This window comes from Balaenoptera borealis (assembly GCF_965194805.1).
Source record: "Balaenoptera borealis genome assembly, chromosome: 5".
Lineage (NCBI taxonomy): Eukaryota > Metazoa > Chordata > Mammalia > Artiodactyla > Balaenopteridae > Balaenoptera > Balaenoptera borealis.
Window position 1 is genome coordinate 58,875,567 of NC_138862.1, and position 25,171 is coordinate 58,900,737.

Below are 25,171 nucleotides of genomic sequence, written 5' to 3' on the forward strand. Positions count from 1 at the left end.
GTTCTAAGTTTATTCTTAGTTCACATTGTTCTTTCCAGCTCCTTAAGAATGGCATTATCTGCATAGTCAGGTTCTTCATATGATTTCCTATCAGGGCTGAAATTACAAAGCTGATCTTCTTTGCACTTACCTCCTATTTCTGAAGTTTTTTCACTTTCTTGATTGTTTCTCATACATGGTTGCTCAATGTCCTCATGCTGTTAAATTTTCCTACCACTGTATCCTTCTGCATATAAACCTTGGACCCCTTATTCTGTTCTCTAACTCAATAATGCAGTGCTTCTCATGGTAGGAAATTCTTTCAAGAAGATGGCCTACTGGGAAAGAATTGATTAAACAATTTTGGGAGGTTATTGGTAAATGACAAGATCTATGTACATTTGTTTTTATGTGTGTGTATCCATCACTCAGAGGGAAGATATGGTAGATACCCTGTAAGTGACTGAGAAGATCTATAGCCTGCAAATCAGGGTATATCTTTGCTAATCCTAAATCAGACCAGCAAAAATTCTTAAACAGAAACATGTTGACCCTTATTAACTTAAAAGCATGTGTAAAGAAAGAGCAGGGACACTAGGACCACTATCTCTTCTTCTCCACATAGACAGCCAGTACTAGCAGTGTCAAGGGAATGGAGGTGGAGGTTTTTGCTATATCTTCTTTAGCCCTGGGAATGTTAAGACACAGCATTACTCATTATGTAGGAGCTTGACTTACCTCTTAACTAACTCTAATCATTGTCTGCTTCTTTGGACAGTAGAGGGCGTCAGGCAGGATGCACAGCTGTTGGAGTCTAAGCTTCACAGCCACATTGCCTTGTTAGTTTCTTCTTGGTGTAGAAATTATGTATATTGTACATTTTCTCTGATTAATACTGTTTTTGCTATTTCTGTACTTTTTGTTTTTGAGGCTTTAGGACATATAAGATTTTGTAAAGTTAAGTTTGTTCTTCAAATGGACAATATTCATTCAACTCAATAGCAGATAACAGAGCTAGTTGGGGTGGACAATGATGCTTAAAATGCAACTATTATTAATTATGTCTCAGTAATTAACATAGTTCCCACTTCATCTAATAATTGATGAAACTAAGTTCTTATTACGGAAATTACCAATTCAGGAACAGTCATGAGTAGCTTGAAGGGAACTGAATATCATTTTTACTTTAAATATTTGATTCATATGTTGCTTTAATGCAGAGTACCCCATGATACTAATATAGGTTTATATATTTTATAGTTTTTTAGACTTTCATTAATTTTAAGTCATTTGGATATAGATATTTAGAAGTGTAGGTTTCAGATATACAGCTTTTTCACTGAATCAAATCTTTTTGGAATTTTATAAAAGACATTAAAATTCCTAAATACACAGATTATATCATACACATTTTACTGTTTAAATTCTTTTTTGCCTCTTTGTATTCGTAATAAGTCAACAATTTTAAATGTGGAAAAATAATATTTTCATTAAAAATTTAAATACAAAATTTTTGAAATATATTTATGTAGCTTTTCTTTCCTTATATTTTTCTTTATTTTTGATACGATGTCCATCTGTTTTTCTAGACAGAAATGCCCTTCATATTATATGGTTGCAAGAGGCTTAAAGCTATTTACATCTTGATTTACTAGTTCAAGTTGTGATAATCTTTCCAAAGAATTTATTATATGCATATAAACCTTTATGTTCAAAGATGTTCATGGAAGTATTCAGCAGTGTGGGAATGGTCAAGTTAATTATCTTAGATGCATTATAGTGGACAATTATGCAGCCTTTAAAAACTTTTAATAGAATCTTTTAAAACCCAGAAATATATATATTGAATAAATAAACCAGCGCTGAAAACTATATGAATTGTAATAGCTAAGTGTTTTACATATTGTATATATAAAAATCAAACACATATAGAAAAATACTGGAAGGAAATAAGCCAGAATAATAATGGTTGTTATATCCATGAAATAGGACTATAGGTGATTTATTTATTTTTATGCTTCTTCTTTTTTTTTTTTTTTTTGAAAGGGGGGAGTTTTTTCTTTTTGTTTTTGTTTTTAAATAAATTTATTTATTTATTTATTTATTTTTGGCTGCGTTGGGTCTTCATTGCTGTGTACTGCCTTTCTCTAGTTGCAGTGAACGGGGTCTGTTCTCCCCTGCAGTGCATAGGCTTCTCATTGCAGAGCATGGGCTCTAGGGCGCACGGGCTTAGTTGCTCCGCGGCACGTGGGATCTTCCCGGACCAGGGCTCGAACCGGTGTCTCCTGAACTGGCAGGCAGATTGTTAACCACTGCGCCACCAGGGAAGCCCTGTTTTGTTTTTTATTTATTTATTTATTTTTGGCTGCGTTGGGTCTCGTGCGAGCTTTCTCTAGTTGCGGCGAGCAGGGGCTGCTCTTCTTGGGGCGTGTGTGCTTCTCATTGCCGTGGCTTCTCTTGTTGCGGAGCACAGGCTCTAGGCATGCGGGCTTCAGTAGTTGTGGCACGAGGGCTCAGTAGTTGTGGCTCGTGGGCTCTAGAGCACAGGCTCAGTAGTTGTGGCGCACGGGCTTAGTTGCTCCGCGGCATGTGGGATCTTCCCGGACCAGGGCTCGAACCCGTGTCCCCTGCATTGGCAGGTGGATGCTTAGCCACTGCACCACCAGGGAAGTCCCTTTTTATGCTTTTTATATTTTCCACGTTTCTATAATAAGTATATGTTACTTTAACTAGAAAAATTGTTTAAGACAAATTATAATCTAAAAAACAGAAATTCTTCAAGAATCAAAGAATACCCAGCATTTTATTTTAAGGGTAGAAATGATACCATGCTCAGTTTTCAGGAAGTATTTGGAAGACCTCTTTGTCATCCAAAACAACAAACAAATTTTTTCTCATTCCATAGAACTCTAAAAGGCAAAAACTACATTTTTTTTACATTCAGGATAAAATTGGGTGTGTATGGTTGCCCCAGAATAACCACTGTCTTATTTTTCATTTTTAGCACCATGCTTTATTCTTCTCCTTCTCCCACCTCATCCCCATTTTAGTAACTTCTCGTATACGAACTTTTAGTTTCATGATTTTTAAATCTAAACAATTTTTATTCCTAAGATTTGATTTTATGTACTATGAATGCCACCTGTACTGATTCCAAGAAATTATTGTACTTTTCTCCCCTTCATTTTCCCTTTCAAGTTGGAGTGAAGCAATACCTGATTTTTAAGACGTTACACGATAAAGTTAGTTAAATCTGTTTGAATCCTAGTTACAGCAGTTAACTACCTTTCAACTTTAAACATATGTATTACTCTAACTTTAATACCCTCTTTTGTAAAAATGAAATAATAACAGATAGTATCAGGATCTTATGAGATACTATGTGGAAAATACTTGTCACAGCTCCTTGCACATAGTAATTAATTACTGATAATTATCATCGTTATATTTTTATCACCCCTTCTTCAAAGACTGCTTTTCTTGAATTGTTTAAGACTATTGTATGTGTTAATGTTGCATAAATACTTTTGTTTTCCTCATTTTTCCCAATAGGCAAAAAAGGAAATAGAGATGAAAGGTGTGTGGTCCATGCCATCAAAATACAGTGAAGAAGGAGTTTATCGCATTCAGTACAGTGTCATTAAAGAAGCAGAGCACCACTGCTTGTTACATAGTCCTATTCCTGTGAACTGCCCTATAAGATTGCTCCACGGCATGAAGGATGACATTGTACCATGGCATACGTCCATGCAGGTTGCTGCCCGAGTAGTCAGCACAGATGTAGATGTCATCCTCCGAAAGAATAGTGATCATCGAATGAAGGAAAAAGCGGACATTCAACTTCTGGTTTACACTATTGATGACTTAATTGATAAGCTTTCAACGGTAGTTAACTAGAATCACAGTTTTAGTTGGAATGTAAAGTAATGGATCCAGAAGATGGAAGAGGGATAACAGATGAAGGACCCTGATACTTAGAAGGTTTTTTTCTCTTATCTCTACTTTGTAAATATCATGTGAGTATTTAATGATGTATTTGCACAAGTGATTCAGATTTTGAAGAAAGTGCCAGCTGCTGTTTGAAAAATTTTCTCCTTCCTTCAATCCTTGATTTTTTTCATCAAAATATTTCCTATTTTTTTATTCAAGAGATGTTTACCTTCTAATGCTTATGTTAACTATGCCAGCTCTTACTTAGAATTGCTAATAAAACTTGATTTTTTTGTTTTTTGTTTGGTATCATTGTATATGGAGATTTGCAAAATTATTTCTGATTTTAAAATGCAGTTTACAAGATATAGGAAAATGTTTACTGAAATAAATCTAAAATGACTAGAGAAATGTCTGAAGCATAATGAAGTTCAAAATAAAGCTATTACTTTATATATTATATTCTGCATGTTATATTCGAACTTAAAATCAAGGTTATTCTTTTTTAAGGGCTCAAAACTTTACAGATATATAAAGGATATATATCATTTTTAAATTTTGGCTTATATGTCATATAGTTAACTGGTGGAATTTCATCTTAAGCAGTGATGAAGTATTTTCATATTCTGATTTCATATTCCAAAGAAGAAATGAATCTATATATTATCACCTACCTGCAGAAACATTCCTGTTTTATTAATATGTGGCTTAAGTACAAATAGCCAAGTTATTGCCATCTAAATCAGAGGGCTTTCTAAAATGTAGAGATAGTAAGAAAATATGAAAGGGAAATACAAAGTTCTTTTTTTAATAACTAAAATAAGCTTGTGTAGTAATCAACCTTGATATTGAATTGGTATCTTTTAGCCTTTAAGTTTGACTGGACTTTATTTAGCTTGCATGTGTCAAAAATTTCTTTAACTCATTAACAAGAGAACCAGCAAATGGTAAACCTGGTTCAAAGGACAATTGAAGAAACATTTATAGGTTTTGAAGAATGTTGGGATAAAATTCCTGTGCTGAAAAGAGTTAACATAGCAGATGACTCTTCTCAGAGAGACCTGCTTACAAAGTTCGCCCTTGGCTAGCATCTGGGAACTTGGATTTTAGGAGTGTCCCAGCATTCTGTTAGGGAACTGTTGATCAAAACCGCCAGCCTTGGCCAGACACAATGATAACCACTTGCCTGAGTTGTCTCACAACAGGAGGTCCCAATAAAGAACAAGGTGCTGCCACCGAAAACTAACCAGGAAAATTCAGGATGGGCCGAAAGGAGGAGGGAGGAGGTGATATGTCCTGCCTACCTCCCGGAAACCCTCACCCTGAAATCCATCTTGGCTGAGAGGTGCATGTGCCACCAGGAAGGACCCTGAGTCAGAATGATTGGCCAGAGGCAACCCCGGAAACTAATCCCATCACAGTAAAACCTGTGACTTCGAGCCACGTGGCAGAGCAGTCCTCCTGGGTTCCCTTACCCTGCTGCTCTCCACCTGGGTGCCCCTTTCCAATAAAGTCCCTTGCTTTTGCAGCACGTGTGTCTCCTCGGACAATTCATTTCCGAGTGTTAGTCAAGAGCCAACTCTCAGGCCCTGCAAGGGGTCCCCCTTCCTGCAACAATTCCAGAACTGGTCAAAGTGGCTCACTGTGCCTAAATTGTCTGTACAAACAATGTGGTTTGTGCTGGACAAATGCTTTCCTTCTATGAGTCTGGAATTTTGGTAGGTGCCAAGCAGAGACTACCCAAGTGGCCAGCTCCCAATAAACACTGGGCACTGAGTCTCTGACAAGCTTCCCTGGTGGACATTTCACATGTGCTGTCACAACGCCTTGCTGGGGGAATTAAGCTCAACTTATGTGACTCTACTAGGAGAGGATTCTTAGACGCTCACGCCTAGTTTCCCCAGACTTCACTTTGTGTGCCTTTTTCCTTTCCTGATTTTGCTTTGTATCTTTTCACTGTAATAAATCATAGCTGTGAGTCCTCCTAACAAATTGTCAAACCTGGGGGTGGTCTTGGGGACCCTGACACAGATCCAAAGCAGATGAATATCCTATAGGGCAGTACAATATAATCTAGGAGGTATCTTTTATACCAAACAAAAATAATTTACAAACCAAAAATACATGAATCATCAGTGTGTCACAGTGCCTGGTGCTAGAGTGGGTTATTAGAGGATGGTAGGGTGCCTCTTCCGGGGCCTAAGCTGCCCAGACGCTGCTAGGCACGAGGATTAGAAAGATGAGGAAAGGGCCCTGCCCTTTAGAGCTTTCTAGGGTTAAACATAATTATAATAAAATGTGATAAATATGATTGGAGATACATAGTATTTCTGTAGAGGCAATACATACAGTGGTTAAAGACAGACTCTAGAGCTTGGGTTTAAGTCCTGGCTCACCATTTACTAGCTCTGTGACTGAGCCATTTACTTCATCTCCCTGAGGTTTCCTCATCTGTAAAATGTCATAATATAAACCTACTTAATAAAGTGTAAGGGTTAAGCACAACGCGTTTAGAACAATGACACATAGGAGTCACTACCATTTCACTTGTATTTTTATATGCACAAAACACAGTCCAGTGAGAAATTGGAGGGCACAATTCTTGGGGATTTAGGAAGGAAAATGGAGGCAAGGAAGTGAGTAGGTCTTCTGAAACTGAACTGGATTGGAGCTTCCTAACCTCATGATCCCAAATTGGAATGTTAGCTGTATGGTATCCTTCAATGGCTAGGAAAAGGGAGGGGGAGGGACCCTCACTATCTAAAGACAGGAAAAGCTGTCTTAAAATTTAATCTAGCTTTGCAGAGGTTAGCATCATAAATACCAAATGAGTTTGAAGCAGTGAGATTTAGTGTATTCTAGTACATTGTTAATTCCTTTAGTGTTCTTTTCTATTTTTCTCCCAAAGCTCTTTTTTTTTTCTTTTCTAAAACCACTCCATGCCTTGTATTCAGTAACATGGAAAATGCTTGAACAGCCAGCAGGCCCTCAGTGCCTATCTTCTGGAACCCCTGCACTGATTTAAAAGCAGCGACATGACCCCTCTAAACAATCTCAGTGCATGCAATGGAAGGGGATAAGGCCAATGCCAATGGAGAGGAAGGCTAATGAGACCACAGAATACATTTGCTTTTGCGGCATCTGTTGAGCTTACAGGTACTTCCAGACACAAATCTACACAGTAGGCTGTTCTCTGAGCAGCCAATAGAAAGGTCTGTGAGGAGGAGAGGAGGAAAAGAGCTTTGGACAAGGCTGAATTTTATAAAGCACGGAGATACAGAGCAAGGAGAACATTACTTGCGACATAACCATTCCCAAGGCAGTGCCCAAAGGGGATATGTCGACTTTTCATTATATTTTAAACTGTTAAAAAAACAAACAAGTAAGGAACTCATTTTCTGAAGGAAGGAAGAAGATCGGTGGAATTTATATATACCTTTTTTTTTTTAAAGGAAAGAACCAGTAAGATTTTACAACTTGTTTTTTTAATATAAATGTATTTATTTATTTATTTTTGGCTGTTTTAGGTCTTCGTTGCGGTGCACGGGCTTCTCATTGCAGTGGCTTCTCTTGTTGTGGAGCACGGGCTCTAGAGCACAAGCTCAGTAGTTGTGGTGCACGGGCTTAGCTGCTCCGCAGCATGTGGGATCTTCCCGGACCAGGGCTCGAACCTGTGTGGCAGGCGGATTCCTAACCACTGCGCCACCAGGGAAGTCCCTAGATATACCTTTTTTTAAAAAAATTTATTCATTTTTGGCTGTGTTGGGTCTTTGTTGCTGCGCACGGACTTTCTCTAGCTGAGGCCAGCGGGATCTACTCTTCGTTGCGGTGCGCGGGCTTCTCATTGTGGTGGCTTCTCCTGTTGCGGAGCATGGACTCTAGGTGCACAGGCTTCAGTAGTTGTGGCACGCAGGCTCAGTAGTTGTGGCACACGGGCTTAGTTGCCCCGTGGCATGTGGGATCTTCCCGGACCAGGGCTCGAACACGTGTCCCCTGCATTGGCAGGCAGATTCCTAACCACTGCACCACCAGGGAAGTCCTGATGTACCTTTTTAAGATACCCTTTCATTACAGACCTAAAGTCACTTTTTAGTTTAGAAACACAATCATGTAATATGCATAACTTGGTTTAATGAAAAAATATGATGCTTTGGTACATTTAGAGAACATTCCTAGAAAAATGCAGGTAATTTTTTTAAACGAAATTTGTCTTTTGAAGAAACTGTCCTCTCTATTTTCTTGAGCTTTCAGATTTTTACTCACAGATAAACTTCTACTCGAAAAGAAGCTCAAATCTCAGCTGCTCACTGAAGCCTTTCCTGCCTCATCCTCATCTCTGTGTCCAAGAATTTTGACGGTGGGTCCTCTGTGCTCCCTCATGAACGGCACTCTGCTCAGGCCTTTTTGATAGAACTTACTACCTGGAAATTCTCAGTTTATACGCCAACCTCCCTCTCTCAAAGGACCATTGAGATCAGGAGCTTTGTTCTGACACTCTTTAACCCCAGGTATCCCTGACCATGCCACACCATCTCCTTACGCACTTTGTATTGTTAATATTCCCTTCTCTTCTGACCTTGGCACTCTTCTCATGCAACTTACTTATTCACCTTGAGCAACTTCACCCAGGTTCCTGGTTTTAACTACTGCCTGCATGCCGATGATTCAAGTACTTTCCTTCATTCCAGATTTTTCTCTTTAGCTCCAGTTGCATAAAACCGAATGACTGGGATGGACTGTGGTGGCCCTCCCAAATGCAGTAAGTTCAAATGCTATTATCTTTCCCCCTTAATGTACCTCCCCACTTATGGTCCCCTTACAATAATTGGTGCAACCATGACCCCTGTTATACAAATCAACCCCTTGAGTCATTCTGACCCTCTCCTTTTCCTTCACCTAAATCAGATCTGATGGTTCTTTTTCTCTATGAAAACACTCAAGCTCATTTGCATGATACGTAAGCCCAGTGGCAAGGCCAGTAAATATTCAACAACTAGCTGGGTGCGGAGGGGAGCCCCGATTTGCAGCATTTGCCAACAACCAGCTATACTCTTGTCATAGCTGGTTTCAAGCTACCACTGGGGCGTCACTGAATAAAAGGAAACTGGGAGGACATGGCCAGTACCAGACTGTTACATAGTATATACCCCATATAGAGACAATAAACATAAATATCCACAAAAACATAGGTAATAGTAAAATGTAGCAAAATAAATTAGGAAGAGATCCATTTTGAGTATTTAACCTTTGCTTGTAATATAATGTATTTAAGTGTAAGTTTACATAATGTAAGTGGTTAAAGCGGCTGAGTTTAACAACTGGCTTTCAAAATTCCTGAAAATTTAACCATGGACATTTGCAAGCATGCTACTTTATAATCTGGAGACTGCCTGACATTCCAGCTTTATTTCTGTGTGTCTCTTCCCTTTAACCCTATGCTTTGTTGATATTAGAACATGTTCACCTTCGTAAATAAGCTGCCTTTGCCAGCAACGTTCCCTATCCCTCCTGCCTCATCCCGTTCACTAGGCAAACACCTACTCATCTTTTGAGACTTAAAGTCATCTCATTTATAAATATTTTTGCTAATTTCCTACCCTCTTCCTCCAGATATAAATGTACCTGAGTACCCTGTGCATATTTTTAGCATGACACCTGGTTGGCATTTATGGTTTACAAGTTTAATGTTGCTGGTAGACCATGTTGCCATATCTCATTCATTTCTTTTTAAAATCTCAGATACATAGACCCTTTTAAAAAGTTGTTGAAAAAATTATAATATTTATAGGCACTCAGTAAACAGAGGGTCGAGCCAGTTTCCACGGTCACCACCCAGGGGATCAAGTGGTTTTTCTTTAATGACTTCCTGTGGATTTCTGGACACTTCTAACCTTCTAGGCTTTGCTTGGACTCTCCTCTTTGCCATTGTATCCTCTCCAGAACCATGATTTCAATCATTCATTTAAAGTACCCCACATATTTTGTTACAATGGCAAAAAAAAACCTTCGGGTACAAAAGGTCTGCAAAACAGAGCCTGAAAAAAAAAAAAAAAGGCAAATGTACATCTTTTAGAATTGTTTCTGTTTTTATTTTATTTTTTTAACAAACCAACATCTTCCTTAGAGCAATTCCAGCCATAGAGGAAATAACATGCTTCCTGTTTGGGCTTCTGTTTCCTTAGTCCCAGGTTGAAACTGACCTTATTGCTGCCACCAAGATGCAACTGAGTGACTTCCAAAATTCTGCTGACAACTTCCCTGCTCTGAACTCTACCCCTGAGCTCCAAGTCTCTGGAGCCAGCTCTGCTGCCTTTAAAGCTTCTTCAACTGACGATTCCATGCAGCATCCAGACCTGCATCCATCAGCCCTTGTCATGCCTTTTTCTAAACCTACTTCTCTCCTCAAAGCTCTGATTCTCTCACAACCGCTTTTCACAGAGCTCTCTCTCCTATGCCTTCAACTACTGACCACTAAGTCTTTTCGCAAGCAAACCACCCACATATCTACTAAGTAATTAAATTTTCAAGAGTCCAGGCCCCAGCTGGCAAGAGATTTTTCTCAATACGTGTATTGTTTGAGGTCATTTCCTGCATAGCTTCTAATCAATTTCCCACAGGGACAAAGATCGCTATCCCACATACTAAAATTGTTTTATCTAATGTTCTGAGTCAATTGATCAATCTGTTCTAGAGGAAAAATTTATATTTTATTTCTCTCCAGCACAGAACTTGGCACAGTTAAGTGCTCAAAAAAAATATTCGTTGAATGAACCAAAGAACAAAATTTATGGTGTTTTTTTTCCCATGAAAAGACTTACCCAACACCAGCAAGGCTTAATCTTTACCCCCAAGTGGCTTACAGTATAGGAAGACAAACTACCAAGCCCTTCAGTATGTATAAAAATTTCAGGCCAACTTAGGTCTAATGATTTCTCCTGAGGTCTTGTTTGCTCACACCAAATACTCAGTTACCACTGACAGTGTGTCAGTGGTGCCTTTCTGGTCCTTAATTAAAATAAACAGATGAAATCTTTACACTCTATCAAGACCTTTCACTCCAAGCGTTCTTAGCACGTTGAGCTCCTTGTAATTTATAAAGCGTGCTCTCAGTGTCTTTCGATTAAAAATGGCATTAAAACGCTACATTCCTTGAGTAAGTCAAACTGAGGCACAACAGTTTCCCACCAGGATGGAAGTTTCGGGATGAAATCTGGCTGACAGCTGAACAAGCTAATGGTTGCAGCTCACAGCCCCGCCCCTCCTGCCCCACCAGACAACTGTTCCCTCCAGACGGGGGGAAAGTGGTTTGGCAACTCCTGACAGATGGACAGCTGACAGCATGGACCCTCCCACAGGCCTCGTTCCGTGTGCAGCTGTGCGCTGGCCTTGTGTACAACCGGCTGTTCCCCAGAGGAGGGGAAAGAATTGTGCTGCTGAGAAAGCCGCTCTCAGCGGGAGGGAGGCGGGCGGGCTAGACTGACACACGAGAGGGCTGGCTTTTTGGACGGCTCTTAGCAACGGCCCTGGCGTGACCCTCCTCAGCCATGAGAAAATAGAATCCGTGTACCATTCTTCCAGGCGCGATGCAGCATCGGCAGCTCTACGTCAAGGGGGCCTTCCTCCCGGCCTGTTAATTACCTGCTCTTTCCCATCTCAGGGTTCCTGCCTTTCCCAAGTGCTCCTGGGAGGAGGGAAGAAACGACCACCACCCAGCCCCCTTGCTGCCTGGGGGCTTCAGGCCTGATTGTGAGTCATTGTGCATCGTTTCGTCTCATTGATAGACGGGACTGAGAGGGGGCTTCCAGCCCCCCCCCTGGACCGGCAGGGGCTTTATTCTAAGAGTCACTGGCGCTGCGCTTTTCCTTCCCGTTTGTAGGTGAAACCCCAGTGGCTTCATTGGCTCCTTGATTTAAACCACGCCCGGCTTTCTGCCGGCTTTGCTGCTGCTGGGCCAGGCGGCCCAGCCACATCCCAACCCCGTCTGCCGGGAGCCCGGGCTGCTGCTGCTATCGTGTGGATGCCCCGCGTGTCCTCTCTTCTCTTCCAGAGATGGCTAACAGGGGCCCGAGCTACGGCTTAAGCCGAGAGGTGCAGGAGAAGATCGAGCAGAAGTACGACGCGGACCTGGAGAACAAGCTGGTCGACTGGATCATCCTGCAGTGCGCCGAGGACATAGAGCACCCGCCCCCTGGCAGGGCCCATTTTCAGAAATGGCTAATGGACGGGACGGTAAGGGCCGGCAGCGATCTCGGATGCTGGGGCGGTGGGCTGGGAAACCCTCCAGGGTCTCCTCTTTTAACGAGAGGCTACCGGAGGAGCTGCGGCTTGCCAAGCTCCTTCTTGGGGGAGGGGGACGGGAATGCCTTTATCTCTTCGGGATCGGAAGGTCTGGGCTGCCTGCACAATTCCCTCGCTAGATTAGAGGACTCTCCACCCATCCCAGACATCACAGGTTCCTTCTGAGTTGTTGGCAAATTCGAAGTCCTTTTGCTTTTTCCAGTGAGAATAGAGAAAGATAAGTATTTCCTTGAGATCTCTCCAGCCTTCATGGTGCATCAGCTCCTCTGGCGGGGGGGTGGCGGCATTCCTTCCCGCAGGGGAATAGGTTGGTTACATAGTAAAACAAAGGAAGGGGTGGAGGGGGAGGACTCACCACCTTCCCATTCTTCCTGGAGCCATACGCCTTGGGGATGCTTAATGCCTGTTTGTCCAATGGATGGACTCTCTTGAAACTGAAGGGAATCCTTATTTGATAACTGCTTTCCTAAGGAGATGCTCCTGTGTGTTTGGGTGGTTGGAGACCACAGGCTCTGCTGATTCCAGCAAGCCCGTCTTTTCCCGCAGGCTGTGATTTACTGTTACATAACTGCTATCCCACGATTCTGTCCGGTTATGCCCAGCGCTTTGGTTATAGGGATCTGGGGGTACCCACCCAGTTCGGCTCCTTTACACATCAATAGCTTTTACTGGATGAGTTATTGAAGCCTGATTCTGATCTGCCTTTTGATAGGAGAAATAATATTAGAGTCTATCATTTAATCTCTCCGGGAGCCACTAACTCTTCCCTCCATTGAAAGTCTGAAATCGTGGCTTCATCACTGCACATCATTCCCTCTCTGTAAACCTTCTTTCCCTCACCCAGCAAAAGGAAAGGAGGGAAGAGGACTCCCGGGCTCTCTGTGGTCAGGAGCAGCCCTGAGAATGGAGTCGCCCGGGTCTTTGGGGTTCGGTATGGGAGCCTGGCCACCCAGCTCAGAACCCATGCCTTCCTGGGGTGCAAGATTGGCCCATGCTCAAACCCGTGGGCTGTGCCCTGTGAGGCCCAGGATTCACTTTGCATTAGGGAGGGGTAAATACAAAGGGAAAGGCTGATTCTACCTCCCCCTTTCCCTCTTCAGGTCTTGTGCAAGCTGATAAACAGTTTATACCCACCAGGACAAGAGCCCATTCCCAAGATCTCAGAGTCAAAGATGGCTTTTAAGCAGATGGAGCAAATCTCCCAGTTCCTAAAAGCTGCGGAGATCTATGGCGTCAGGACCACTGACATTTTTCAGACCGTGGACCTTTGGGAAGGTAAGGCCCTCGTGCCTTTGGGATCATTCTTCCCTCCCCCCACCCTTTTGCTTTTCTCTTTGTGAAACCTGCCCACAGTGTTCTTCCACGTATCTCCAGGCGTGTGTGTGCGTGTGAGAGGATTATCAGCTGTTACCCCGGAGCACCGTTCGCCTCCCGCTTTGTGATGTTCTATTGAAAGTGTTCCTCCTCTAAGGAACACACACCCCAGGACACAGCAGGGACCCCAGCAAACTAACGGGTAAACAGAAGCCTCCGTGGAGAGGAAGCTAAAATGGTTACACGGATGCTTCTCCTTCCTCTTACCCCTCCCACAATGTACTTTTCCCCCAAAGTGAAAGCTCCTGGAGGAGCGGGGGGCTGCGAGTGTGCTTCTGACTCACCGGCAGCCAGGCTTATAGACAAAGCTGCCTGGTGCAATTTTGTCATTCAATCTGAGAAACAAATAGTACCCCACCCTTTTACTAAACGATTATCTGGGAGCTTTGTGACTATACCTTCCAGATGTGTATTTTCTTAGAGAGGTTGACAAATGATTTTTGTCTTTCATAGTCGTGAATTGATGTAAGAAATCTAACAAGGCATGAAAAGGAAATCAAGTTTCTGGACATAGTTAACAATCCACCATTATTAGGGCAAATGATGTGGATGGAGGTACCGCCAGAGAATTTGGGACCCATGGTCTTAGGACTTAGTGTCCCCCGGAGCCCAAATGTGCACACCATCCATGCGACTGTACCACATCGGGCCTGCTGGGGGGACGGACCGGTCCAAGCAGGGCTGCCAGGTTGACTGCACTCTCATGCTCATTGTCACTAGCTGTCATCAGTGGCCCGACCAAGAGGGTGCGCAGGGCAGTGACCCAAGTGGCCCTGCTGACAGTGAGAATGGACTCTCTCCTGTGATCAAGAGAATGATAGTTAAAGGGGTATTCAGATGATGGTTGAAACAGATTTCTAGCAGAGGACCATTCTACTAAACAACTTATAAGGAAGCCATTGCCTCCTTAATCCTCACCCCCTTCTCCGTGTCATACACAGAGCTGGCATTTCCCGTTTCCTTCACGGATGAGTAGTTAAAATCGTAAGACGCCAATCAGTTTATCAGTAATGTTTTGCCATTATTTAGAAACTCAGATATTCAGACCTTCAGGCCAGGCTATTGGACGTCATGGACACTTGCCTCCAAATCCCCACAGAATGTCCCAGTTGAGACTTGCTCCCTGCTTTTTAGGTCAAAACTATGATGATTTTTTCCTTGCTAATAAAAATTCCTGCTGCTTATTGATATTTTCCTCTACACTAGGCATGGTACTAGTGCCTTTCTGCATAACGCCAATCAATTCTCCTAACAATTCCAGGAGGTGGGTGTTATGAATTTCCCCATTTTATAGATGATGAAACTGGAGCTCGCCCATTATTGCTTGTATAGATCATATGACTGGCTAGTAATTAGCAGAGCCAGGACTCAAACCCAGGCTCCATGATGCCAAAGAGTAGGGCCTTAAATAGTCTGCCATGCCATGCTTTGGCCAGGACGCCGTTTCCTTCACCTACACCATGAGTGTGCTGTTGAGTCATGACAGTGACTGATGAGATGAAGAGGAGGAGGAGGATGATTCAGGGCTGTGTGGGACGGAAGTTTAGAGCCCCGGTACTTGGAGGTTTGTATGAATGGAAGGGGTCCCAGTGAGACCCCCCCAAGTACAGGAAGTATATACGAGGAGGAAGAAACTGGGAGGGCTGTGGGAGATGGGGATCCCGAGGGTGTTTTCTGTGTTGAGGATGCCTTGCTTGCCTTTCCCCTTTTTCCAAAGACCACACGGGTGAACTTGACCCCCGGGAGGTGCTGGTAGTGAAGGGGAGGAGGCTAGGGAGCAAAGGTCCCTGATAAGCAGAGCAGGTGGAAGTCTACGCCACCTGCCCCAGCCCTGTGTGTCAGATACCTCTTAGGGAAGAGGGAAGTTGAGAGGCATCAGTGTGACTGCAGGAGCCTGAGATGGGGTGGTGGACGGGTGGGCTCCGGGGCAGGGTGATGTTCTTAGAAAAAGGGAACAAGGCAGACACTGAGGGGTCTCGTTCCCAGGGCAAAGAAAGATGGGGCTTTAAAGGAAACAAGGAAGGAGACCACGCCCAGGGTGCCGTGGCTGAGATGCTATAGGCAGGACAGCTGGCAATAGAACAGATGCTTCGGAGGGTCCAAATGGCCTCTAGAGGCACCAGGGCCTGGCGGCCCCCTCCGTGGAGAGGCAACTCAGGATCGAGCTTTGGGGGATTCATTCTATTTGCTGGAGGGGATACTTGACATCCCCCAAGTGCACTTTCTGCAGCTCAGGCTGAGCTGGTGACCATACAGTGAAGCAAGAGACAGGAAAGTGGGTTGCTTTGAGCAGAGAAACGGGGAGGGACGGCAGCCTTGGGCGAGCCCAGCATTGAGACCCACGGAACAGCAGCGTGGAGAAGTGCGAGGCTGGGTCCTTCTGCCAGAGCTGCTTGTCACCCGTGAATTTAGGGATGAGTAAGCTGGAATCAAAGGGATGCCGGTGGGCGGGCTGGCATGTGTTGACGTGCCTGTGTGTGTGTGGGGTTGTCCACGTTTGTGCGCACAGCTATTGGACTGGCCATCGCCTTAGCTTAGTCTCACATTCTTCCTACTCTTCTGCACCTGGGCTGTGGTTTTAATGCTGTCCTCAAATTTCAGATTACTCACGTTCACTCCTGATTCCGTGCACTGTGGTCATGGTGGCTGTGGCTCTGAGTGGCCAGCCCTCCTTGCCTGGGAACTTCTCCTCCTCCTCTGCAGGCATTTTATGCTCAGCAGCTCTTGGTCTCCCATCTCCCCTGCTTGGCATCTTCCTAAGTAGGGCTCTGCTTGCCCACGGCTGCCCATGACTCTGTGCTGCTCTTATGTCGCAGATGAATAACGCCGCAGGAGCCAGGGCTCACCAAATGCCTTCTCATTTAGCTTCAGTTGTTTAGACAGGCAGACGCCCAGATGTACCTTCTCTCCTGAAACCCCTTTTAGATGCAAGGCGAAATGTTTGGAATGGACTCAGGGGCAACCAGAATAAAAGGTTCAAGGCTTTAAAAAGGAACCCAGGGCTGAATGGCCTAAAAAACAACCCAACCACAGAGATATAGACAAGGCTCCCGGAGTTCCCCTCAGAGGAAGCTGGGGTGACCAGTTCCCTTCAGTGATGGGGGAGAAGTGAGGGCAGCTTAGAGCCATGGAAGGGGACTGGAGAGGTCTGTCTCATGGATGAGAGAAGGTGGATGCCAGGCAGGTTACTTTGGGATTCGCCCTGAGAACCTGGAAAGGGTGGGCGGGGCCGTCTCAGCTGTGACTCAGGAGAGCACAACGGAGGTTAGCTTTCAGCATCTCTTCGGTGCAGGGAGAGGGGGAAGGAGAGAAAGGGAGGAGACAGAAAAGGAGGGGTGTGTGTGTGTGTGTGTCTCACTCTCGTGAGAGCGAGTGAGTGTGCTGGTCAGAAAGCCTGCAAAGAAAGCTTACCCTGAGGGTAGGAGAGTGCAGGCTCCTAAGTCAGAAATTAGACACCCCGTTCAAACCTCTGCTCCACCACCTATCAATGAACTTTTCTAAGCTTCCGTTTTTCTCAGCTGTAAAATGGGGATAATAGTGTCTATTTCACGGGGTTGATATGGGGCGTAAATGAGATAATGCATTAAAAGTGCTTAACACAGTGCTGGAAAGAACAGACCATAATATATGGTAGCAATGTTCAAATTACTATTATCATTGGCCTATTTTTTTTCAAGACTAATAGAAAATAAGGGCGGCAGGAGCAAGGCTGGAAGGGCACATATTCTGTCTCACAACGGATGGACTTCATGAAGGGCCTCACACAGCAGCTGGTAGGGTTGCCTGGATGAGCTTTGCCCTCTCTGTCATCTGCGGTGCCTTCACCTCATTGACCATTCTCCAAAACGAGGGGCCACCTCTATGAGTCTCCTTATTGACTTTTTTCCACCTCGTGGTCATTGCCCTTTATGTTTTTCCCCACAATATAGTATTGCTTTGCCAATTCCAGACCCAGGGATCGTGGTACTGTGGAAAGAGCATGAGTTTTGGAAGCTAGCTACATACTAGCTACGTGACCCTGGTTAAGCTGCTTAGCTTCTCAGAGCCTCCGTTCCCTTCCCTGTAAACAGCACCTCCCTGGCAGGGTTCTTGCAAGGATTAAATGCATAAAATGCCTAGCACAATGCCCGGCTAAGAGACACCGAATAAATGTTGGCTTTTTTCTCCTCTGCTGTTAGTCCATCAGCAACGAGCCTTTTTGGTTCCCAGGCATAACCAGGCAATGAGCATTAGACACCTAGAATTCTAGAATGTCAGAGCGGGCAAGACTCAAAGATCAATCAACTCTGATTGCTCTTCTCCATAATCCTGCTGATGAGGATCCGGGACACATGGCTCTGTCCTGCCTCCCTGTTCCCCTCCTTGATGACTGGGTGTTGGGGAGGCTGGTTTATACCGGGGGGCAGAGTGCCTGGAAGGTCCAAATATGTCCTCTGGGAGGTGTCACTGTATGTGTCATTCCTCAATAGCAAGAACAGAAGAGACATTTCACCCAATGTGAGAGCTGTTTTGGGATATTGTATGGTACCTGTAGTGACTCAGGATAGTACAGAAATGCCTGCCGCCTGAAGCCTCCTTTTCTCTCAGTGCAGCCGTCACCGCATTTCCTGCAAGCACTGCTCACGCCACACTTGAGTTTGGCAGGCTCTTCCTGCAGCGGTGGCCCTCCAACTGCAGTGTGCATCAGAATCTCCTGGTAGGCTTGTTAAAACACACATTGCTGGACCCCAGCCCCAGAGTTTCGGAGGTATTAAGTCTGGGGTAGGGCCTAGGTATTTGCATTTCTTACCAATTCACAGGTGATACTGCTTCTGCTGGCCTGGGAACCCCACTATGAGAACCACTTCCTTACAGATTTTCTCCAGGGAGGCAAGCAACAAAAATTCATAAAGCCCACAGAGCAGCCCAACCTACCCTCTGACATTTCTCCCTTATCCGAAGCAATAATTTTTCTACTCTGAGTGGAGAATTGGGGGCTATGCCTAAGTTATTACTCAGGGAAATAAGAAGTGGTTTCTTCATCCACTGACCGCTTTCTCTGTAAGTCCCAGAAAGTTGAAAAAAGAAAAAAAAAACAGTATTCTAAGAGTTACAAGGGTTGAGTCAAGACTAATGTAAAATAGAAGAAACTCCAAAGCAAAGAGTTTTGAATGTAAGACTGATTTTTAGTATTGAAAGTCAAGTGTCCAACCTGACTTTACCCACCCAGATGTGACTTCTCTGGCCTTGTTTCTTTCTTTTTACCCTTCTGTTTATTTTTTCTTCCCAAAGACATGTGTAAGATAGCATGAAAATAATAAAAAAAATTAAGGGAACAAAATCCTTGTTCAAGTATCTTTATGGTAAAAGTCTTCAAACTTCATGGGCACTAAGAATTCCTAGGTCGGGGCAAGGGGTACTTGTAATGCAGAACCCTTGGTCCCTCTCCCCAGAGATGGCCATTTAGTAGCTGGAGTGTAAGACCACACTTGGCGAGACGTTGCTTGGTGATAATGCAATAAACAGGGAATACAGTACTGTCAAGTCAAAGTGTCAGTTGCTATCTGAGGTTCTGACAAGGAAAGCTACTGTGCCACCATCTCTTTTTACAACTTCGAGTCTAATAGTAGCTTCCTCCCATGATAGAGAGCTAGAAGAGTCCAGGAACCTGATTGAAATCCTGAGCTGTTAGTGGAAATTTGACCCCTCTCTTTCGTGTATCACTTCCTCCTATGGCCAGCCGTCTCATTTGTAGATCACCACCCAGACTCAGTCTCATTCCTGCGTTCCCAGCATCTAGAAAGTTCCCAACACCTAGTTGGTACTTCTTTAGAACTGTTCTCCTTCTTCTTGGAAAACTAGCTTGAGCAGCAGCTTTCAAGCTGTCTTGCCGAAGTTTCTGGGGGTAGCTTTCAGGGAACAAAGAGATTCCAGGCTACTGGAGCTCTGAGCAGGCTCCCAACTTGTGTCAGAACCCTTTAACTATCGATGTGACTTCTGACCTTGTGGACGATGTCTCTGAAGCAAGGAATTACCGCTTAACAACTTTTATTTCGTACCTACCACATGCCAGACACTGGGATGTTTTTAAAAATTAAAAACTGAAGTACTGGGGCAGTGCTTGCTTATGCATCTGGCTGCATCAGAATCATCACAGGGTATTGTCCCAGAATCTGAATTTTCAAGATCCTCAGGTAATTCTGATGCTCAGTCCAGTTGGGAATCACCAGGTGAAACCCATGCATCTCAAAGTTGTCTGATGGCATGAATCACATGGGGAGATTATTAAAAATACAAACTCCCAGACCCCACCCCAGGACTGACAAATCAGTTTGTCCAGGGATGACCTCATATTTCATATTTTTAGAAAGGCCTCCCAACCCCATCCCATAAGTAGTCCCAGAAGCTTGGGAAACCATGTTCTGCAGCAGGCTGGGTTCTAGGCGGATGGCACACATTGTTGTGATACAAGAAGCTCAGCTTTTGTTGCTTTATAACTGACTCACTTCACAGATCTTCCCTCATCTCACTGCTCCTTCAGACATTTCAATTTTTGACCCTCAGCTACAGGATTCAGTCTCCACACACCGCCCCCTTCTACCCAACAGCACTTGATCTGGGCTTCTGAACTGGCAAGAGAAATGAGGCTGGAAAGAGACCCTCTTCCCATTTGGTTAGTCCAAAACACTGGAATTCTTTCCAAGGAATGTCTATTAGAAAATGAACTAGACATGAACTGGTTACAGAAGGCAGATTTCTGTTTGTTATGTTATTTAGAATCTTGACAATAATTATTTTAACTTGATCTGCAAACTGATTGGGGACTCTGGGCCCCAACTGCTTTCTTTTGCTTTCATCTTATTTGGGTTGAGACCTTGAGAAATTATTCCAGACAAAACATAGACTTACGGTCATTTGAAGTTGGTGCCCCAGATTTTGTGGGGCCCAAGAACTATGCCCCATTGGGATCCCTCCAGTGTCTCCCTCTGGCCTGGCACTGAAGCAGCCACTGCCACCCTTCAGGTCATTCCTGATCACTGAGCACCGTGCCTCCCGACCAGCCTGTGTTGGGCACCCATGGGAGATGGCGGTGTGGCCTCCTGGACTGATTACAGGCTCTGAGTTCAGACAGACCTGAGCTAGATCTGGGCCCTGATTCACTTGTTGGGTGGCTCTGAGAAATTAATTAACCTCCCTGAGTTAATTTTCTCATCCACACATTGGGAGGAATCATATCAAGTCCACAGGGGCAAGGTCACTTATAATAAAGTGTCAAGCCTATCATTTATAACAAATCTCTGGTCTCTGGCCCTTTCTTTAAAAAAAAAAGCTTTTCCAGTTTGTTCCTGTCTAATGCCTCCTTCCCCAGCTTCTTCTGCCCCAATGGTGCAATTGCTTCCTTTTGCACTCTCCTGGGATGAAGGTGGGGTGAGATTTATAGGTCAGGGGGCCTGGATATCTTACCCTTGCCCCCAAATTAATTCCCTGTGTCCTTTCTGGGTTCATGCAGTATATGCATTAGCCATATGTAGTGGGGACCGGGTCTTTTTGGTTTAACAGAGTTTGCTTCCCACCCCGGGCCTCCAGGGTAGTATCTGTGGCTGGTTGCCGGGTGCCAGGCTCCGCATTTCCCCAGATCCTGGACATGCCAGATGCGCGCTGTTTCCAACCACCGGAAACAGATTTCCAGTGTGCTTTACATACAGAGTAGAGATGAGTGATGTACCTGGACCTTCCTAAGCCTCCACGTGCTTCGTAGTTTCTCGAGGTTCTCTTTAATGACTCACTACTTGAAAGCAAACCTTCTTCCTATCTCTTCCCATGGTGATCCTTCAGAATATCATCATGCCAGTTCTGTCAAAAAAAAAAAAATGTATCCTGTAATACAGTGACACTTACAGAAATGCTTTTCATCTGCGGAAGAGAAGGATCATTCTCATAACCTCCTCTGCGTTTCCTCTCTCTGCCTTCTCCGTATCCCTTGTGCCCTCCTCCTTCCATCTGCTGCCCAGGTCCTCCTTTCTCCACCACCCCAGCTGTTCCTTGCTTCTGGGGGGGCGGGGGTCTCTCCACTGAGAACCTCTCATCCCTGTATCCATCAATCCATCCCACAGGGCCTCAGGATCCAGGAAATCGTCCTGTGGTTAATGTGGGACAGGGGATGGGGAGAGAGGCAAGGAAAGAAGGATCTGCTGTCTCTCTCTCCTCTTTGAATAAATGGACATCCTGACCTGGACTTCCTCTGTGGGCCCTAATTGTTTATTTTGTTAGAGTTATGCGCCATTCTCACTTTCTGTCTGCCTTTCCCCTGTAATTCTGTATTCCCCGGTGACCGGGCTGCAGCAGCCCAGCCGGAGATTACAGATGGTTCACTCGGTCTCAAGAGGACCTTCAGTGTTTGCCCTTGACTTTCACAGCCCCTGCCAGGCTGAATGCAGCCACCCTCCCCCCGCCTAGCCCTGTAGCTTTTGCATTGCACACTCGTGCGTGGACCTTCGATCTGGTTCTAAATTGCGGGGCTAACCACACAGTAGCATCTTTCCCTTTCCTTGTCCAGGACACGTCGGTCCGCTGGAAGGGGGGAGGGGAGAAAGGATGGGAAGGGGGGAGGGGAGAAAGAATGGGAAGAGGAGGCTACCTGGTAGCCCAGTGGGTGAAGGGTCCCTGGGCTCCTCGGATGACAGTGTCCCCTTCCACTGTGTGAGGGAGCACACCACACATCTCTCTCTGTCTCTCTCTCTCTCTCACAAACACACACAAGCCATTTATTTATTGTCTCCATTTAGCTCCTCTCAAGCAGCACAGAATGAAGAGCTTCTCATTGTGTCATGCTGGAGTGCTCTGTGTTGATTTGCTTTTCTTCATCTGACAGGCCTCCAGCCCAAAGAGCCAAGTGAAAACTCAATTTGATGCACATGGGTGATTTTAGACCCTTTTAACCCAGATAAAGTAAAAGAAAGAAGCCACCTGGGCTTTGGTGCAGTTAACCCACCAGTAAATTTCTTTCCGCTTTCCTTTTTTCTTTCCAGTCCTTATGAAAATCCTCTTGTGCAGACCTCACGCCAGCTTACCCACAGCACCTCCCCTTACCACCGCCCGTAGAACCTACCGAGGCCAGGGCCTCTGCTTAGGGCAGGGATCTACCGCTGTTTGAGTTGCTCAGTGTTTGGAATGTGTTATTCATGTAACAACTGTGAACGGATTAGAAACTCGCTATCTCTGGCATGTACCATATAGAGAATAATTAGCCAGGAGATTTTTTGCTCCTTTCTGAGAAGTTTGGCCATGGTTGTCTTCAGGCCACTTTGAGGAGTATCTTGTATCCCTCTCCCCTGAATGTGCTCACCTACAGCCTCCTATGAGAACTTTCTTCCCAGAGGTCCAGCCCCATCCTTCCCTCTTCCTTGGCCCTGACACATGCTTGGCTTTAATCTCTCCTTTGGCTTCCAGGGAAGGACATGGCGGCCGTGCAGAGGACCCTGATGGCTCTAGGCAGCGTTGCAGTCACCAAGGATGATGGCTGCTACCGGGGAGAGCCATCCTGGTTTCACAGGTCAAAGTCCCTTCCCCGCCACACACCCTCTCCCTCCCCAGGCAGAGGATGATTTTAACAAGAGCGAGCATCTGAAGCCTTGTAGCTCCCCAGAGGCTGTTTTGACACAAGGTCCAGCCTAGCAACAAGCACTCCCAGCCCCATAACCGAATCCCCCGGAGCAAGGAAAGACCGATGCTGCCTGTTCAGGCCAATACACCACCCAGGGCAGAAGTCGCTGGGCCTTTCCTACTAGGTACCTGGATCCTCCAGCTCTGCCCAGGTTACGTCTCTCTTGAGACTGAGCAGAGATGAATGACTTTTCTCACAGGTGGCTTGACATTTGAACTTGGTTTCACTAGGAGCCAAGTAGCCCTGAATCTACTTATTTATTTAATTATTTTCCTCACATAATGAAGGGAAAACATCTTTTATTTGCCAGGAGAGTCCTGAGACAGTCCTGTCGTCCCAGCATATCCATTGATAGCGCTGTCTGTCACTCTCGGAGGAGGCCTGAAGTGGATAATAAGTTATATTGTGTCATGTCAGTAAAGGGCCTTTCCCTAAAGAGATTATTTGCTTTGTTGTTTGTTTTTTTTGGGGGGGGGGAGGGGTAGCAAGGATGCTTAAACTCCACCCCTAGCTCAGTGAGAGATGAAAAAAGCATGTTGTAGCAGATGATTGACTCTTCATTCCCCTAATCCCCTCCTCTTCTTGACAGTTATGAAAAGGTACCAGCTTGTGACATTTTAAATGAACCTGGTCTGAAAAGCTCCTAGATATTGGCCAATTGAAACCTTGGTTTTAGCCCCCATTTTGTTAGTGATCTACCATGGTCTACGTGGCCCATAAAACCAACATTATTTACTATCTGGCTCTTCACCAAAGTTTGCAAACCTCTGGTCTAGAATAGGAAATTTCCCCTCCTAACACCTACATCCCTCAGCTTTAAAGTGGGACATTAATCCTTGGCCCCATACAGGGAAGGTGGAGTAGGATTAATGACATGATTTGTAAGAAGAGCTGATTTTAATTTTCACAAGGGCTTGAGGTAACTGTGAGAAGGGGGGACAGGAAAGCTGTCTGAGAGTAAAGTATCCAGAGAGGCAGCACTGGTTCTTTGCTGTGGGAATTCTGGAAAATCACCTGAGCTTCTAAGATGTCGAGAGGTCGTGTTTCATGGCAGGGCCCGTTTGTGGTAGGACCATAGCCCAGGGTAGGGCCATATTTCATAGGATCATAGCCCAGGGTAGGGCCATAACCCAGGGTAGGATCACTGCCCAGAGTAGGGCCAAGGCCAGGGTAGGGCCATAGCCCAGGGTAGGGCCATAGCCCAGGATAGGATCATAGCCCAGGGTAGGGCCATAGTTCCTGGCAGGACTATAGTTCAGTATAAGGCCTGCCCTTCTATTTGGTGACCCCCAGAAGAGCCTGTGTAACTGCATATCTTGGAAAAGTTTTGAAAAGAGAATGACGTTGTTTCATCTCACTCCTTCTGCCCAGGAAAGCCCAGCAGAACCGGAGAGGATTTTCAGAGGAGCAGCTTCGCCAGGGACAGAACGTAATAGGCCTGCAGATGGGCAGCAACAAGGGAGCGTCCCAGGCAGGCATGACCGGATATGGGATGCCCAGGCAAATCATGTAAGACGCTGCATCCCGCGACCCAGTAGAGAGGACGAACGTGCCACACCATGGTCTCTGTGATAAAGAAATAGTTAGTCACCTTCTGACCTTCTCTTCTCAAAGCCTCCTGTCCCTGGTTTTTGCAAGTGCTGCATTTCTGCCGCGAATCCACGTTGCCTACGGCTGCCACCTTCTGTTCATTTAGAACTATGCAAAGACTCCGCTTCCTTCCTCTTCCTGAGCTCCTTCTTTGCCCTAAAAGCCTTCATTTACCTGATTATTTATTTATTTATTTATTTGCCAAAAATTTCCCTCCTCAACTTATAGAACGCACCTAATAAACAAATTAGTCTTGTGTCTTCAAGTGTAAAGTTCCTTCCTTGTCTTAGGGACTTTGCAGACGGGGCTGGTCTCCATTTCATTCAAGAGACCAGCTAGCTGTGGCAGTAGAAATAT

The 25,171-nt window shown here is 44.9% G+C and overlaps 2 protein-coding genes across 3 annotated transcripts in view; both read left to right on the forward strand.

Moving 5' to 3' along the window:
* The window catches only part of ABHD10 (abhydrolase domain containing 10, depalmitoylase), a 16,083-nt gene extending 11,714 nt beyond the window's left edge, over positions 1-4,369 (forward strand). Inside the window, exon 5 of the mRNA XM_082394749.1 lies at positions 3,532-4,369. Coding sequence (XP_082250875.1) covers positions 3,532-3,876 — 345 coding nt within the window. The 3' untranslated portion in view covers positions 3,877-4,369. The remainder of the gene's footprint in view (positions 1-3,531) is intronic.
* A 6,980-nt stretch (positions 4,370-11,349) lies between these two features.
* On the forward strand, positions 11,350-25,074 carry TAGLN3 (transgelin 3). Of its 2 annotated transcripts, XM_082392904.1 has the most exons (5): positions 11,350-11,655; positions 11,957-12,138; positions 13,308-13,482; positions 23,011-23,113; positions 24,596-25,074. In XM_082392904.1, exons 2-5 carry the CDS (start codon positions 11,959-11,961, stop codon positions 24,735-24,737), a joined length of 600 nt encoding a protein of 199 aa, XP_082249030.1. In that variant the 5' UTR covers positions 11,350-11,655; positions 11,957-11,958; the 3' UTR covers positions 24,738-25,074. The 2 variants fall into 2 exon arrangements, with proteins under 2 accessions (XP_082249030.1, XP_082249031.1); XM_082392905.1 differs by lacking the exon at positions 11,350-11,655 and having other exon boundaries at positions 11,674-12,138.
* The last annotated feature ends 97 nt before the right edge of the window (positions 25,075-25,171 follow it).